Source organism: Argopecten irradians, chromosome 7 (assembly GCF_041381155.1).
Source record: "Argopecten irradians isolate NY chromosome 7, Ai_NY, whole genome shotgun sequence".
In the NCBI taxonomy this organism is placed as follows: Eukaryota; Metazoa; Mollusca; class Bivalvia; order Pectinida; family Pectinidae; genus Argopecten; species Argopecten irradians.
In genome coordinates, this window is record NC_091140.1 from 30747986 (window position 1) to 30766046 (window position 18061).

An 18061-nucleotide genomic window follows, 5' to 3' on the forward strand; every position below is an offset into this window, starting at 1 on the left:
TAAATTGGTAGATTGAAAAAAAGTGTACGGGACTGCTTTAGGAGTTAATTTGGCAAAAAATTAATTTTATTGATAAAAAATTAAGGTCTGTTAGTTGGGGAGATGGGGTGGGGGGGGGGGGGGGGGGGGGATTGCTGGGTGGGGGGTGATATGTATAATGTGGGTGGGTTGGGGAATGGGGGTAGGGGGTGGTTCATGTGTGGGGTGGGGGGAGTTAGTTTTGAGTGTGTTATGGATTGAGAAGAGATGGTTATTTGCTGTATTGTAATTTGGTTAATAGTTTTGGGAAGTGGGTGGAAGCTTTTTATATAATAAAATTAGAACTATATTAAGATGGGACGATAGCGCGAGCGAAGAGCGCCATGATAGGTGATGTTATATGATGATGAGGATGTCAGTGAGGAAAGTGGCATGAGAGGATGCTGGTTATGTCGTAAGAACGTTTAGTATGCATAAGTTGTGAGCAGTGGTTTATTATTAGGGGGTTCGGTGTTAGTGGTGGTTTCTTAGGATGGTGGGTTAGTTTCGAGATGATTCTTGAGGCGTAGGTAGCAGATTATTTGGGATGGTCTTGTTGTGGTGTGGGGGGGTTGGGGGGGGGGGAGGGTTTTTTGGCATGGGGGTGGATTTCAGATCAATAGAATGGAATAGGTGAGTGTGTAGCAAACTTTGGGGGATTAGGGGGGCGTGGGGAAGGTTTGAGCGTTATAGAGGGTGAGTTCAAGAGGGGTGAGGGGGGGGGGGTGAGGGGGGTTGTCCGGAGGGGGAGATGGGGTGCAGGGGTGGGGGGAGAGTGAGTGAGGGGGGCAGGGGGCTGGGGTGTAGGAAGCGGGGGGGGTGGGGGTTGGGAGGCCGTGGGGGGGGAAGTTCTAGCCGGGTGTGAGGAGAAAGGAGTATGGGAGAAAGAGGGTGGCTGGAGGCGGCGGAGTAGGTGTGGGGGGCAATCGAGGGGGTAGAGTGGAGGTGGGTACGGGGGGGTGGGAGAGGGGTGGGGGTTAGGGGGTTCTGCTATCGTGGGGATATGTTGAAGGTGAGGAGAAGAGTTGGCGTACAGAGAGGGGGAAATGCATAAAGTGAGGGATGTAGGTAAACATGGTTTCGTGCAGAGAGGAACTGAAGGATAAGAGAATTAGGTCTTTGTATTAGCAGGCTGGACTATAGGAAACGATTGGCAAAAAGGGAGGGTTTTGCTGGTATGTGGCGGTGTGATAACGTTGGGAGAAGAGGCGGAATAGGGCTTTGATATGAGACGAAGCTTTTATAGTGTCTCTGTGGCTAGGCTGGGGTGCCGTCGTGGCGTGGGCCGATCGTTGATGATTGTGAGGGTGGGAGTGAGCGCGGTACATAAAGATATGTTGTCGTGGGTCACCCCGTTGGTCAAGCAGGAATTAGTCATTACATATTAGAAGACAATAAGGTCCCATAGGGTGCATAGGGGTCGGGGCGTCGGGATACCGGGGAGTGAGTTATGAAAGGGAGGGGGTGCAGTTGGAGTGTGAGCACAACAAAAAGTGTTAGACTAATACAATAATAATAATAAATAAAGATACAGAACAAAAACAAATTATTGAGATACTAGAGCTATGTGAAAGGTAGATGAAAAGAAACATGCTAAACATAAGGATATGTGTAGGATAAGAGATGTGGAAGAGAATGATGATCAAGTACATGTAGTGTTATTTAGATTCAAGACCTGAAAAAAATAATGAATTAAAAGTCTAGTGTGATATCAACATTAGTTCTTCAATACTTTATTATAGCTGTTTAGCTGCTTATTCTAAGCTTGGAATGTTGAGCTATGTGGTAGGAACTTTTGGAGAAAGTCATACATACCTTGCAATATTTATCTTGTAGTTGATGGACAATGGGGAATATGGACTTCGTGGACATCCTGTACAGTCTCGTGTGGGAGCGGTACTAGAACGAGATCGCGAGAATGTAACAATCCAGCGCCTGCGCACAACGGTCGTTCTTGTTCCGGAGAAAATCAAGGCGTTGAAAGCTGTTCTGCTGGAATCATGTGTCCAGGTATACGATTTTCCCATTTAAGTTTTGAGTTTGAGTGTTTTCTGCAGAAGAGTATTTCACTTATTTTCTCAGACCTATCACACAAGTAAAGGTGCACTCATGTCCCTTTAGGAATGGTCGTTTATTGTTTCTGTATGGCAATCAAAACCTATCGTCACAGTATATTCTTTACAACCTTCTTTTATACGAACACTGATTTTAGATTATATTTAACATTGAGAAGTTCATGGGTATTGGGGACAATGGACCTTGTGGACATCATGTTCAGTCTCGTATGATAGTGGAACAAGAACGAGATCTCGTCAGTGTAATAATCCTGCGCCTTAGCATAGTGGTCCGCCTTGTATCGGAAATGACGTAGATTCTGAAAGTTGTGATTCCGGAAGAATGTGTCCAGATATTAGGAAATTAACACACAAACCATTTCTGTATTTTATCTAAAGGCTACAGTGGTAGCAAAATATCACTTGAAATATTTCCAAATTATATTCCAAATTTATTCACTTTTCATTTTGATCTTTCGAAGTTGATGGTTAATGGAGCGCATGGGGCGGTTGGACGTCTTTTTCAGTTTAGTGTGGCATTGGAAACAGAATGAGATCACGCACATGTAATAATCCAGCACCTGCGCACAACGGCCGTTTTTTGTGAAGGAAATAATACTGACTTGGAAGGATGTAGTATAGTAATCATGTGCCCAAGTGTGCAATACTATAAATCAACTTATCTTCGCGCGGGAAAATCATTTCCCACGAAAACAAAAAACACAACAGTGCGTTTCGACTGGAAATTGCGTTAGTACACTGTCGTGATAAAGTGATTAGGCAATATAGTTGGGCATGAAAACGCAAAATTAGGTCACCGCGACAATAAGTTGGTATACAGAAATCACGTTCTGACTGTTATTAGTACATATATGCTTTGGAGAAGGTTCTAAAGTTTCAAGCTAGTGAGGTTGTATTCGTTATAAATGTTTCTTCTGTACTCTACGCTTCTTCTCCTTTCGTAAATTTTCAATCGACGTTTTCTACGCTTGTTTTTCTTCTTTCATACGTTTTAAATCGTCATTTCTCTTAGGTGCAGACACTCTTTAGTTTCAATACCCTGATTATCAAGATCATTTTTCAGAAAATGTTCATGTTTGTATCTGTTGAGCTGATGGACGATGTGGGTCATTGGAAGAGTTGGTCTTCCTGTTCAATATCATGTGAGAGTGGTATACGAAAGAGGAATCTTGACTGTAACAACTCAGCGCCAGCACATTTTGGACGTTTTTGTCATGGATATGATAGCGACTCGGAGGAATGTATTGCAGATATCATGTGTCCAAATACAATAATTTATATCTACCTCATTCTGTTCAAAGTATCGGAATCGAGTCCATGGAGTCTTACTACTCGTAGCTCTTTCTTTGAAAATAGTTTTATTATCCTCTCTCGTTTCCTAAGTCTATCGCATTGATTTAAACAAAAAATCTGTATATTCTTTTTTCAGATAAGGTTTGCTTTAAAGAACATTTTCGGTTGTAAATCTTTTCAATCTGCAAACAGTCCTTGTTTAGTCATTATTTTTACCTTAATTCCATCATATGACATATGGCATGACAACTCCAACCGATACCTAAAATCATAACTCCCATAAATCCAATTAAAGATTATTAACCCACCAATAAATAATCTTTAAGTTGACGGACAATGGGGTCTTTGGAGCGGCTGGACATCCTGCTCGGTCTCTTGTGGAAACGGAACCAGAGCGAGATCTCGTCAATGTAACAATCCTGCACCTGCGCACAACGGTCGTTCGTGTCCTGGTGATGACTACGAATCGGAAGGATGTTCATCCGGAATTATGTGTCCAAGTAAATAATTATCTGAGCATTTCGTCATCTGATTTTGGTCTCAATTTACTATCTTTTCTATCTGTATTTCAACAAAATTCTTTTACCATTTCACGTGAAACTTATCGCCATGTTGAAGGGAAGTATAGTCATTGACGTTGAAAACGGGAACATGTACATGAATATACTACACAATACATATGTTTTTTTCATGTTTTTAAAATGTTTGAAACTGGAATATATATCTTCGTATCACAGTTGATGGGAAATGGGGATCTTGGAACAGTTGGACACCTTGCTCAATCACATGTGAAAACGGAACCAGAACGAGATCTCGTCAATGTGATAATCCTGCTCCTGCGTACAATGGTCAATCCTGTCATGGAGATCAGTCCGTCACAGAAGAATGCACATCTGACATTATGTGTCCAAGTATGACGTTTTATGTCATTTTTCCATTTTGCTTATGCTTTGAATTCTTCAGATTAATTTGTATCCATTTTGCTTCAATGTGTGCCCCTAAATTACTTTTCATTTTAGAACCCTTCCATTTCTTATTAAACAAGTCCTTGTTCTTTAAACAAAACTACACACAAGAGTTTTGATATCTGTTAACAAGCAAACATACGTTGGTGATCCGATGAGACAAAGCATTACCTTTCTCATCAGTTTGTCGAATACTTTTGAAGTTGACGGACAATGGAGCCATTGGAATGACTGGGTGCCGTGCTCGGTCTCATGTGAAAACGGAACCAGAACAAGATCTCGTCAATGTGATAATCCTGCTCCTGCGTACAATGGTCAATCCTGTCATGGAAATCACTCAGTCACGGAAGAATGCACCTCTGACATTATGTGTCCAAGTATGACGTTTTATGTCGTTTTTCCATTATGCTTATGTCAACAGCGAATTATTTGAATTCTTCAGATTAATTTGTATTAATTTTGTTTCTATGTGCCACCTAGAACGAATATACGTACCCGGCCTACTATACCTTTCGGCCGGGTACGAATTGGTCCCTATGTGTCGTAGTGGAGCACTGCCTCCGAAAACCACTCGGGCATAGTTTTTCATACTTTTTTGTAGGTTTCCGATTATTTCATGCGTATACATGCATTTACATATTATTTTTGTCCAAAACAAACATAACTACCATTCTTAATATCTACCGTACAGCTAACAAGACGTCAAATTCACAATTTGTGGACTTAACGTATAAATTCCCTTCAGAAAGATCTTCATATGTAATATGTAAAAAAATAAAGCCTCGATGGGAATTTGATATTTTATGTGGTTCAGTTTTATTGCCTAGTAGGTAAGCGATATCAAACAAGTACGATAAAATTCAAACAAATGTTTCATAATGGTTTGCATAATCATTAATTTGCTCCATTAGCAGTAATAGGCACCAATTGTAGCTCTAAAGACGACACCATTTTCTGTCTAAAAGTCTTTTGAGCTACAATATTGCAGCTATGTGCCACCCTAAGACACATTGAGTCTTTCAATCTGCTCAACATGACCTGAAAATTTGAATGAAGATAACCTTTTTCAGAGTTCCGTCAACAAAAGTGATAAATGTTACCGACTTACATTAACACCTCTTTACATAGAATTATTTCCTCTTCAAGTTGATGGAGAGTGGGGCCCTTGGAACGATTGGACGTTTTGCTCGGTCTCTTGTGAAAATGGAACAAGAGCAAGATCGCGACAGTGTAATAACCCTGCGCCTGCGCAAAATGGTCATTCCTGTGTTGGAGAAAACAGCGACACTGAGAGATGTGCCACCGGAGTAACGTGCCCAGGTATATCCGAGTCTTTATTCGCTATTTCCCTGATTCACTCTTGGTACAACTGCTTCGATATTTGCCACTCTTGAGTGTCTTACTTTTGTACATGAAGTATGAAAAGAAACAATAGCACGAAATTTGTTCACTGAAAATTCATACATAATTTCAAAATTGGCCTAGATCAATTGATATGAAGCAATTTTTTTCTTAATAATGCACGATTGCGAAAAAAGTACAATTTGTATTTCACTCTTTCTACTATACGACTGTCGCTCTTATCATGGCAATGGGGAGGTGAAATAGATTTCCAGACATAGTTCGTTGTCTTTGTTCATATGTCGATACAGACATGTGACTTGACCTTATCATGTCCTCCTCCATGTCGTCAAGATTGAAGGTGAATGTACCTTTCATGGCACTGTACTACCATATCGCGCACAAATACCAATATTCCGGGGCCAGTATATAATGGCACGATAAATACGCCGGTCGATAGCACATTGATACTTCTTTCTTAAATTACTCGTTGAATAATACTTAATAGTAGTGAATGAACATACATGTAGTTCCAAAGCCAGATATTACTGTAATCCAACTTCCTTTCGCGGCTTCTCTTGTTTTCCGGATTAAATTTAGATTTTAGATTAAATTTCGCGGATTTAAACTTGAATGGCAATACCTTTCATTTTTAATTGAGCAAACCTGCAAAAGATATTAATCTGAGGAAAATGATTTTTCGCGAATTTACCTTGATCACGAAATTCGAGAAAATAAATAGCACGCGAAAGAAAGTTAGTTTTCAATTGTCTGGCTTAGATTCATGTCAAAATAAACGCGTTCAAGCAACAAGTATATTCGTGTTTAGTTATAGGCGATATTTTATGTGTGTTTTGCAGTCTAGAGATAGTTAGATTTGCTTCTTTATCTTTCTAACCCTAGTTGATGGAGAGTGGGCAGATTGGAGCGCGTGGTCGATGTGTTCAGTTTCATGTGAGAACGGCACCAGGACGAGAGCTCGCGAATGTCTCAATCCAGCGCCTGCGCACGGCGGTCGTTATTGCCTTGGAGATCAAAAGGAGTCGGAAGGGTGTCATCCTGGAATCATGTGCCCTGGTAATTGTTTCGTTCCTTTCCATTTCTTTTTTTCAGCCTATCGGTGAAAATATCTATCCTAGCATGTACGTCATTAAAATGTTTAAGCTCCATATTCACAATTTGAAAATAGATTTCAGTGATAATACGTCCAAATCATTATGTGTGTTTATTATGAACATGAATCAGGTTTAAGCTAACTAACTTCTAAAATCTAATATATCTATATATGTATAAGGATTTAGTTAGTGTTATCGCTTTCGAAAGAAGTATCTAACAACAGTTTCTGTTTTAACAATCCGTTATCATCTCGAATGCCATCGTCGAAACCCACGGGTGATCGCACTACACTACGCTACACTTATCACCCTTGGGCAAACTCCTCGTAAAATCCTCGTAAAATATGCTAATTCACACACTAGAATTGACCAATTAAAATACTCGATATATAGTTCGGAACTCTTCAGAATGAAAGCTGGTTTATAAGCTTGAAGATAAACAAAAAATCATACAGATATGTATCTTCCAAAACTATCTCGGTATGACCATAGGTCATGCTGTCACTAGGTATACAGAAACATCGGGAAATAAAGCCAGACTGGTTTATTAGGTCCGAATAAATAAATCCGCCCAAGGGCTCTATATGCGGTTGAATCAAAAACCACCTGCCTTGTACTTTCAGCGTCAATAAGAATAAACAAGTTTGGTTAGGATATAAACTCAAAACTCCTACCGAGTTAGTAGTAAATCACCATGGGATAAAATATCCATCCTAGATTGCCTATCCGTAGCCCTTTTGGGTCTAAAGTTTCCATTGAAAATATATTTATGTCTCTGCCGCCTTGTATCAAGTTACCACATAGGTCATGCATAACAACGCTGTCGAGGGGGGGGGGGGGGGGGGGGGGGGGGGCGGGGGTAGGGACGGTGGAGGGGGGGGGGGGGGCAAACATAAATGTACTACACACAATGTATCAAACATACCTGTCGGATAGAGGACAACACCATGTTTTTTCAATTCGTGAAATTTCAAAAGGCTGTATTTGAGCAAATGGATGGTGTATCAAATTTAAACCCATGAGCTTTATAGTTAAAGTTGGTTTCACCTCTCACAATAACCTCGTGTGGTCTGTTATTGCGTTTTTTACCTTGGTTACTTAAATTTCACATATAAATTTTTTATCTGAAGCTTGTAATATGTTTGACTATGCAGTGGTCTTTTGAGGTACAACCCCATTTGAGCCTGGCGTGTTTTTCTCGAGAGGACACCACCATGTGTCCGACCAGTTGAAATCCTGGCTGTTTTCCGATGTTTCTGGAATTCGCTAGTGACATTTTTTACGGTCATGAGTATATTATTGTATCGACTTGACCAATTAAAGATAAATTATCTGGCTGTCGATTGAGAGATTATATTATCATATCCTATCGTTTGATTAATAATTCATACTTTTTCTGAAATTGGGTCAGTTGTTATTTGGTCCGGCCGAGGTTAGTAGCCTTGAACCTGTATTTGCCGTTTACCGTTTTTAATTAATATTAGAAACGAACACCTTTGGGTTCATGGCAGTATGGTGAGTGTGGAGGTATGACACCAAGCACAGGGGACTTGATTGTAGTAGGATTTTGTGAGAAAAGAAAGTCTGTTGTTGTTATTTCGATGTCGTACTTATAGGCATACAGTTTTTATTATTATAAAAAGGCAAGGGAAAACAACGGCGTGCGCTTGGAAGAGGGAACTACACTGCCTCTACAAAAACAAAGGTCGCCGGTATCGCTTCACATGGATTTAATATGTAATATATTTAATACTAAAATATTCTTAAATAAAATCATTCTGCATACTGGAAAATACACAACTTCAGACACGAAATAATATATTAAAACATACCTTTATTTCACTATGAACGCGGAAAATGCAGTCAGATTTCCTCACTGTTTCGTTTTGCTTTGTCCAGTGAAATCTAGGTCAAAGGCAATCATATTCCCTTGTAACCAAATTTTGTTATGCATTCATTTCAATTTCTGGTGATATTTTCCCCATTGCAAATTCAAATCAGGGCTATCTCCGATAACTCTTTCCTTTAATCCAATCCAACAACTAAGCGAGGAATCACACTTTTTTTTTTTTTTTTATACAGCAATTCGACTCTTGTTACGTATAAAATCCTGCCTATACTTGTAATTGATGATGGGTACCTTTTTAGTGTACCCTACCCGCCCTTACCCGATACTGCACTGGAATTCTGTACCCAGACTTTGAATAAATTAAGTTTTATGGGTTAGGTTTTAACGAAGTACCTTGATTTGAAATCCACGTATCAATAACTGAAGAATCTAACTTAAAGTCGAGGACTCTAATGTTTACTTTACCGTTACCACTTAATATTGTAGCTTTTAGTATACAGGCACTGTGTTATGGGGTTTCCAGTTCGGGTCCGGGTATGGGGTACACAATATCCACTCAAACGTGTTTAACCTAGATTTCAGTGGACAGGCAAAACGACAGTGAGGAAATCTGACTGCATTTTCCGCGTTCATAGTGAAATAAAGGTATGTTAATATATTATTTCGTGTCTGAAGTTGTGTTTTCCGTATCGAAAATTTATTTAAGAATATATTAGTATTAAATATATACATATTTATCCATGTTTGACGGAATACCGGCGACTTTTGTAGAGGCAGGTGTACCTCTTCCAAGCGAGCCGTTGGTTCCCTTGTCCTTTTATATAGTATATAGGCCTATAGTACACATGTATACACAACAGACTTTCTCACAACCTACGTTACAAGTCCCTGTGACACCAAGGGTAGAATGTAGTTGTTGACCACGGTGAGTGTTACATGTAACCAGCTGTGTTTGGTTACACTATGTAGGTCAAGGCGGTGTTGACTCCATGACGTTGACCTACAACATTCCTATGCCCTAATTATTACCTTATACCTAATAACATTAAGACAGTTAGTATAAAACACTCAAATGAAAATAACTAATTCTGCCCTAATAAAGCATAATCTTATTATAGAAATACCTAATAAAGTCCTATACTGCTATGAACGAAGCTAACAACGCTTTTGTTCATAGTTTACCTGGCCCATACACACACGTGTATACACCGCTCGTGCGCTCACAGTATCGTGTACCCAAACATTCGCCAGGTGCAAGTGTTGGCCAACTTTGTTGTCCTGCCGTATACTGTACATAACCCTTACTCTGATTGGATGAAATCCCATCGCAAAAGTGTACTGGAACCAATCAAATTCTTCATGCATATAAATTACCTACGACGATTTTACCTGGAGTTTGCCCACGGGTGATAAGTGTAGTGTAGCGTAGTGTAGTGCGATCACCCTTGGGTCTCCGACGATGCACGAATGGGTGACATATAATTACCGTGTCGTATTTTCTCAAAGTTGATGGAAATTGGGGACTATGGCACGATTGGACGGCTTGCTCAGTCTCGTGTGAGAATGGAACAAGAACTAGATCACGGCTTTGTGATAATCCGGTACCTGTGCACAACGGTCGTTCTTGTCCTGGATATGACCTTGACTCGGAAGAATGCAGTGCCGGAACCATGTGTCCAAGTATGACGTTTACCTAGTATATTTTATTGGGGCAAAATCAATTTATTCATTCTGATCTCTATTTCGTCGTTTATTTCTTATTTGATAATTATTTCCTTCAGTTGACGGACAATGGTCACAGTGGAACGATTGGTCATCTTGTTCAGTATCTTGTGAAAATGGTACCAGGAAAAGGTCGCGCCTTTGTAATAATCCGGCACCTGCGTACAATGGCATTTTCTGTCGCGGAGATCAGTACGACTCGGAGCATTGTACTTACGGGACTATTTGCCCAAGTACGTGTTCTCGATATAATTAATAATATACCATTATTTACCATTTGTGTGCATGTATAATAATAACCTAAAACCGTTTTCTATGATGGTTTTTGGATAGATTGTTATCAAATGTCTCACTGTAGCAATATCTGGAATACAGGTTTCTTTCAGAGTAATATTTTCAAGGTCAGGGTCATGATAACCGCCGTCAACAATTAATCGCCTTTACTCCCTTTTTTTATCTTTAAACAACTTCTTCTCAAGAACCAGAAGGCCCAGGGTACTGATATTTGCCCTGTAGGATGCTGGGATGAAGGGCTACCAAGTTTGTTCAAATAAATGACCTTGACCTTCATTCAAGGTCACAGGGGTCAAATAGGCTAAAATCCTTTAAACAACTTCTTGTGAATAACTAAGAGGCCTAGAGACCTGATATTAGGCCTGTGGCATGCTGGGATGAAGGGCTACCAAGTTTGTTCAAATAAATGACCTTGACCTTCATTCAAGGTCACGAGGGTCAAAAAGGCTAAAATCTTTAAACAACTTCTTCTCAAGAACCAGAAGGCCCAGGGTACTGATATTTGGCCTGTAGGATGCTGGGATGAAGGGCTACCAAGTTTGTTCAAATAAATGACCTTGACCTTCATTCAAGGTCACAGGGGTCAAATAGGCTAAAATCCTTTAAACAACTTCTTGTGAATAACTCAGAGGCCTAGAGACCTGATATTAGGCCTGTGGCATGCTGGGATGAAGGGCTACCAAGTTTGTTCAAATAAATGACCTTGACCTTCATTCAAGGTCACAGGGGTCAAAAAGGCTAAAATCTTTAAACAACTTCTTCTCAAGAACCAGAAGGCCCAGGGTACTGATATTTGGCCTGTAGGATGCTGGGATGAAGGGCTACCAAGTTTGTTCAAATAAATGACCTTGACCTTCATTCAAGGTCACAGGGGTCAAATAGGCTAAAATCCTTTAAACAACTTCTTGTGAATAACTAAGAGGCCTAGAGACCTGATATTAGGCCTGTGGCATGCTGGGATGAAGGGCTACCAAGTTTGTTCAAATAAATGACCTTGACCTTCATTCAAGGTCACGAGGGTCAAAAAGGCTAAAATCTTTAAACAACTTCTTCTCAAGAACCAGAAGGCCCAGGGTACTGATATTTGGCCTGTAGGATGCTGGGATGAAGGGCTACCAAGTTTGTTCAAATAAATGACCTTGACCTTCATTCAAGGTCACAGGAGTCAAATAGGCTAAAATCCTTTAAACAACTTCTTGTGAATAACTAAGAGGCATAGAGACCTGATGTTAGGCCTGTGGCATGCTGGGATGAAGGGCTACCAAGTTTGTTCAAATAAATGACCTTGACCTTCATTCAAGGTCACGAGGGTCAAAAAGGCTAAAATCTTTAAACAACTTCTTCTCAAGAACCAGAAGGCCCAGGGTACTGATATTTGGCCTGTAGGATGCTGGGATGAAGGGCTACCAAGTTTGTTCAAATAAATGACCTTGACCTTCATTCAAGGTCACAGGGGTCAAATAGGCTAAAATCCTTTAAACAACTTCTTGTGAATAACTAAGAGGCCTAGAGACCTGATATTAGGCCTGTGGCATGCTGGGATGAAGGGCTACCAAGTTTGTTCAAATAAATGACCTTGACCTTCATTCAAGGTCACGAGGGTCAAAAAGGCTAAAATCTTTAAACAATTTCTTCTCAAGAACCAGAAGGCCCAGGGTACTGATATTTGGCCTGTAGGATGCTGGGATGAAGGGCTACCAAGTTTGTTCAAATAAATGACCTTGACCTTCATTCAAGGTCACAGGGGTCAAATAGGCTAAAATCCTTTAAACAACTTCTTGTGAATAACTAAGAGGCCTAGAGACCTGATATTAGGCCCGTGGCATGCTGGGATGAAGGGCTACCAAGTTTGTTCAAATAAATGACCTTGACCTTCATTCAAGGTCACGAGGGTCAAAAAGGCTAAAATCTTTAAACAACTTCTTCTCAAGAACCAGAAGGCCCAGGGTACTGATATTTGGCCTGTAGGATGCTGGGATGAAGGGCTACCAAGTTTGTTCAAATAAATGATCTTGACCTTCATTCAAGGTCACAGGGGTCAAATAGGCTAAAATCCTTTAAACAACTTCTTGTGAATAACTAAGAGGCCTAGAGACCTGATATTAGGCCTGTGGCATGCTGGGATGAAGGGCTACCAAGTTTGTTCAAATAAATGACCTTGACCTTCATTCAAGGTCACGAGGGTCAAATAGGCTAAAATCTTTAAACGACTTCTTCTCAAGAACCAGAAGGCCCAGGGTACTGATATTGGGCCTGTGACATGCTTGGATGAAGGGCTACCAAGTTTGTTCAAATGAATGACCTTAACCTTCATTCAAGGTCACGGGGGTCAAAAAGGCTAAAATATTTAAATGACTTCTTCTCAAGAACCAGAAGGCCCAGGGTACTGATATTTGCCCTGTAGGATGCTGGGATGAAGGGCTACCAAGTTTGTTCAAATAAATGACCTTGACCTTCATTCAAGGTCACAGGGGTCAAATAGGCTAAAATCATTTAAACAAATTCTTGTGAATAACGAAGAGGCCTAGAGACCTGATATTAGGCCTGTGGCATGCTGGGATAAAGGGCTACCAAGTTTGTTCAAATGAATGACCTTGATCTTCATTCAAGGTCACAATTTTTTATATCAGACTACGTTTTCGTTAAAGCATCACAATTTAATCGAAATTATTGGTCGGTGGTTCTAATTTTGTGTGTGTGTGTGTTTTTGTTTATATATTCTATCAACATCATGCCTTGAAAGTAAATGTACATTCCTAAACAATGATATGTCGTACTATCCGTTGCATTTTATTATCACTAGTTGATGGCCAGTGGGGGAAGTGGACTGAGTGGTCCTTGTGTTCCGTTACATGCGAATGTGGAGAGAAGCTGAGGTCACGTGTTTGCGACAATCCGTATCCGGAACACGGTGGGATGAATTGCACGGGTAACAACACCGACACAACACCATGTGGCATTGACATGTTATGCCCAGGTAAAAATCCTCTCTCGGTAAAGTCATTCTTGAATACATCGTCTGAATTTTTTTTTATAAATATCTTACCTGAATCTGTGTTATGCACTGACCAAGTCAAACATGGGAAAGACCCTCTGATATATCAAGATTGGGAAAAAAAAGAGGTCGGGTATATGATAGGGGTAAACTTGAATTGGGTTGGCCTAATGTTGCATGACAATAACCTGTGTAATTATTGTGAGCATTCTCGATACTCCAGGGGTTAACATCTGTGACGTACCGTTATATTCACTCCTGGTCTATCATAGCAAAGATGTGTGTAGCAATAGATGAGTCTGATACTTAGATGTGCATCGAAACATCCGAATAACGGTACACGGTATATATGGCTTCCAAGCTGGGCGTTGCACTCTGCATCCTTCAAAGGAAGTCTTTGTAGGTATGTGATTGGTAATTTACTCATGTAATGTCTTTTGTTTACCTATGACATGGTCCGGGAGTGGATATTATGACAGATGTGGAAACCCCTTGGAGCATCGAAGATGTGTTGAGTGTTACTGGAAATCTAATAATACTGTATAACATGAAATGTTTTCGAATACTTTCTTTCTTGGTTTTGGAGATTTCATGGTATTTCGTGATTAGAGAAATATTCTTGGTTGTTCCATGGACGGCGATTCCAATTACTTACAAACCAAATTCGTTTTTACAATAACCATAACAATGACGAAAGTTTCTACATCACGAACGTTTAAAATGTTATACGGTACCTCGTTCTGCTTTTACACAAATAATTACACGTGTAGTTTATTATGAATTGATTATATTAGAGATAATGAATTGTGAAATTATCTTTGATATTGACGCTGAAGTCACATATATAATGTATGCACCTAAAAACATGTTACTTCTAATTACTAATAAGCGTGTGTTGTCCTGAACCCGGAGTATAACGGAAAGCATATAGTTCCTGATCGGGATACATCTTGTTTTATTAGGGAAATGTTTGTTTGTACTGTTCATTAACATTTTCTACGTTTGTATACACGTGCTCGCGTGCTGTGTTGCAGGTAGTTGTGGTAAAGACAGGTTGATGTGTACCGACAAAAGGACGTGCATCAGCGTGAGTATGTCATGTGACGGAGTAAAGCAGTGCCCGGATGGAAGTGACGAATTCAACTGTATTGGCAGGAACCTACTGTACATGCCTACCTTCGAATATCTGTTCTCTTCTGGTATGTCAGCTAATAAGTCTTTGTTTTTATTATGAAATCACCACAATTAATCTATTTGCCCGTTAAGTCGCCAATCATTTATCCTGATGAAATGTTTGAACCACTTATTCAATTGATATAAAGGAACATTTTAACGTTTTGTCCTTTATAGTCTATCCTGCAATATATGCTATAAATATACACTGTCCAACCTTCCTGGTATTGTCTTGTCGGACTATATCGTATGGCATTGGACCTTCATACTTCGAAAATGGCTTTATCTTGGTAACATGTTATGTCGAGTCATAGTGTCATATTTTTTTACCGTTGACATAATTCAAAACAAAGTTTCACCGTGCTTTGCATATTGGTCAATCAAGGCGATGGGAGTATATTTCCAGGCAAGTTTAGTTGGGATCTAATTCACCAAATTCTCTAGATTATGAAAAGTACCTATCCCCAAGATCATGAAACGTTTTTATGTCTAAAACAGTCTTAAATTTAGATACACAGAAGAATCAGAGATTACGTTACAAAAAGTTATATTATTTGTATTAGCTAAGAAACATATTAAGTCTTAGACTATTTTACGATCGTGGGGCCTGATATATTTTATTTTCATTACAAAAAAATCAATTACTAAAGTAATTTACCCAAGACGAAAATATCACCGAATTAAAGGGACAATTCAGTCTAAGAGAACATTAAAATTTGTACATATAAAATCAATTACTAAAGTAACTTCTTGTATTACAACATTTGTCTAGAAACTGCTCAAGTTGCCCTGACAGTAGTGTGTTTACCTTATTAGGTGCATTGTCTTGCCTAAGAATCACTTTATACCTTCTCAATGGTTATGTAGTTCAATTTTTTAACGTGCGTGACTTTGGCTCGGGTATGGGTACAGCGCCCATATTGTACCTGCTTAATCGTATTGAACGATTTGATATTTCAACGATATTAATTAAAATACTTAAACAATGTCGTGGAATTTGTCAATGTTTTACGTTATATGTTTCATATGAAATGTAGAACAATACATTTATGCTATATTTTGCTTCTTGGTGATGTATCGAGTTAGCCTGAGTGAATTGTCCCTTTAAAACGCTAACGAATACTTGCTAATTAATATGTATTTGATCTCAGATTCGACAAGGCTGGTCTCTTCTCCCGTGTTGTTGGTGGCCGTATGGTTGTTCATAGTTCAGTAACTGCCAGTCGACATCGCCTTGAAATGTGATCAAACATTTATTGTGAATCGCTAGAGTAACCGATAGAGTGTGTTAATATATAATGAAATTCTTACTTTATATATGAACAAGTCATTAATCTTTTGTGGATAGATATACTTCATATTTGTGTTTTATTATTTTATTATAACGTACTTTGATCAATGATTTTCAATAATAAAATTGTTACTTGTTAAAACATGTTCAGAGTTTTGTTTTTGTCATTTTCAATGTGTCCTCGGAAACCATTTGTATATTCCTTTTTTGTATGTTGCAATATTTCTTTTTTAAATAGGAGTGAATAGATTCGAGTACATGTACTTAGCATATCTGAAATTAATACGCACATTTAAAATAATAACGCTAACACAAACATTAATAACGCTAACACAAACATTAATAACGCTAACGCTAACACAAACATTAATAACGCTAACACAAACACAAGTGAAATTGTGGATTTCAAATTAAATTTGACTGATGCAGTTTGCGTTCCTTTAGAAACGTTTACAGGCTGAAATTTGTTTTCAGTCCATATGTGTCTATGACACCCATAATGACCGATACAATGCGATAGGTAAACGCTGTCTGGTGACTTCCGTTGTCTCGTTCATCCAAACGTTTGATACTTTGCGTTCCAGAGTCTGTTCAATCAAGGTATATGCATACCCTCCCCGCCAGAGAGCATTCTTTTTTTACTCTGTTCTTGTTAACCATACAATATTTCTAGCCATTCTTTCAGCATAAATTCATAAGATAGTGAGAAAGAAAGAATATCAAAATGTCCGATCCATGCAAGAAAGTTGACATGTATCCCTCTTCTGTAGAGGTTTTAGTTGAAAAGAAATGTAACAATTGTTCTCCAAGTGCCAGCATATTGGAATCTGAAAGAGTGCTCTGTTGACCAATCATATGCTATCCTTGACCAGACTCTCCGTGGCAAAGCATGCGCAGTGTGTAACTACTGACGCGATACTAGACGGACATTGTATGACCGAGGGGTATGTGTAACTCCCAGGACGCCCTCTAGCGACGGTAAAAAATCGGGGTTCTCCGGGACGATATCAAATCTCTGAAGTATCGTGGTTAGATACAGGAACAATTCCATTCGGGCAAGATTTTCTCCAAGGCACGCACGGCGACCTTAAAATAAGATGAACATAACCTTCATAATATTTCAGACAACCGCTGTTAAAGAAGTTGCTTTGATTGTATAGTGTGGAATATAAATTTCATTTTTCAATTAGTGTAAAGCATGTTGTTTCCGGTGTAAGTTGATCCTTTCAAAAAGAAAGATGATAAACAATTGTTTTCATATACTTTTCAAACTTGATAGGAGTGAAGACTTCCAGATAACCTTAATGATGTTAACAGTTTTCGCTTTACCCATTCGCCTTGGCAAAAATATGGCATACAAATATATACTGAATAGAATAATTAACGCATAGATTATATGGTCATGTGACACACTTACCCACTGAGAATGCAGCAAAAACTTCATGTCTTAAGGATTTTTCATTTTTATTCAGAAATCGAGTAGGATCAAATTTGTCCGGATCTGGAAATTCTTCTGGATTACATAAGACCGAGTCTAAATTCAAAAGTAATACAGCTCCTTTCGGAATAGTATATCCTCGGAATTCTACATCTGTATTACAGCTATGAGGAACACCCAAAGGAGCAACATTTGCTTTTCGGATCACCTCTGTTATTACTGCCTCGGAATATGGCATGCTCTCCTTGTCGTTCAGCGTCGGGAACCGAGAGGTGCCGACAACTTCTTGTATTTCCGTTACCATTCGGTTCTTAACATCCGGGTTATGTAATAAGAACAGAATACCCCATCGAATGGCTGTTGTTGTGGTCTCCGTTCCCGCGGAAAGCAGATCGCCTACAGTGCGAAGCACTTCTAAGGTAACACATACATGAAAATATAAGGAAAAACACTATCTTTCGAATTCAATCCTACACACTGACAACTTCAGTT

At 39.3% G+C, this 18061-nt stretch overlaps 2 protein-coding genes across 2 annotated transcripts; one reads left to right on the top strand and one right to left on the bottom strand.

The window, feature by feature from the left end:
* The first annotated feature begins 372 nt into the window (after window positions 1–372).
* Window positions 373–16276, top strand: LOC138327140 (properdin-like). Its single transcript, XM_069273123.1, has 12 exons — window positions 373–433; window positions 1855–2028; window positions 3713–3886; window positions 4124–4297; window positions 4555–4728; window positions 5498–5671; window positions 6596–6769; window positions 10163–10336; window positions 10438–10611; window positions 13476–13649; window positions 14702–14866; window positions 15992–16276. Exons 1-12 carry the CDS (start codon window positions 373–375, stop codon window positions 16054–16056), a joined length of 1857 nt encoding a protein of 618 aa, XP_069129224.1. The 3' UTR covers window positions 16057–16276.
* A 243-nt stretch (window positions 16277–16519) lies between these two features.
* LOC138328125 (cytochrome P450 2E1-like) lies at window positions 16520–17987 on the bottom strand (the record flags this gene model as incomplete). The annotated part of the gene is made up of 2 exons (XM_069274766.1): window positions 16520–17217; window positions 17549–17987. Coding segments are annotated over 2 exons (621 nt in total), but the record flags the coding sequence as incomplete, so codon positions are not given.
* Between the last annotated feature and the right edge of the window lie 74 nt (window positions 17988–18061).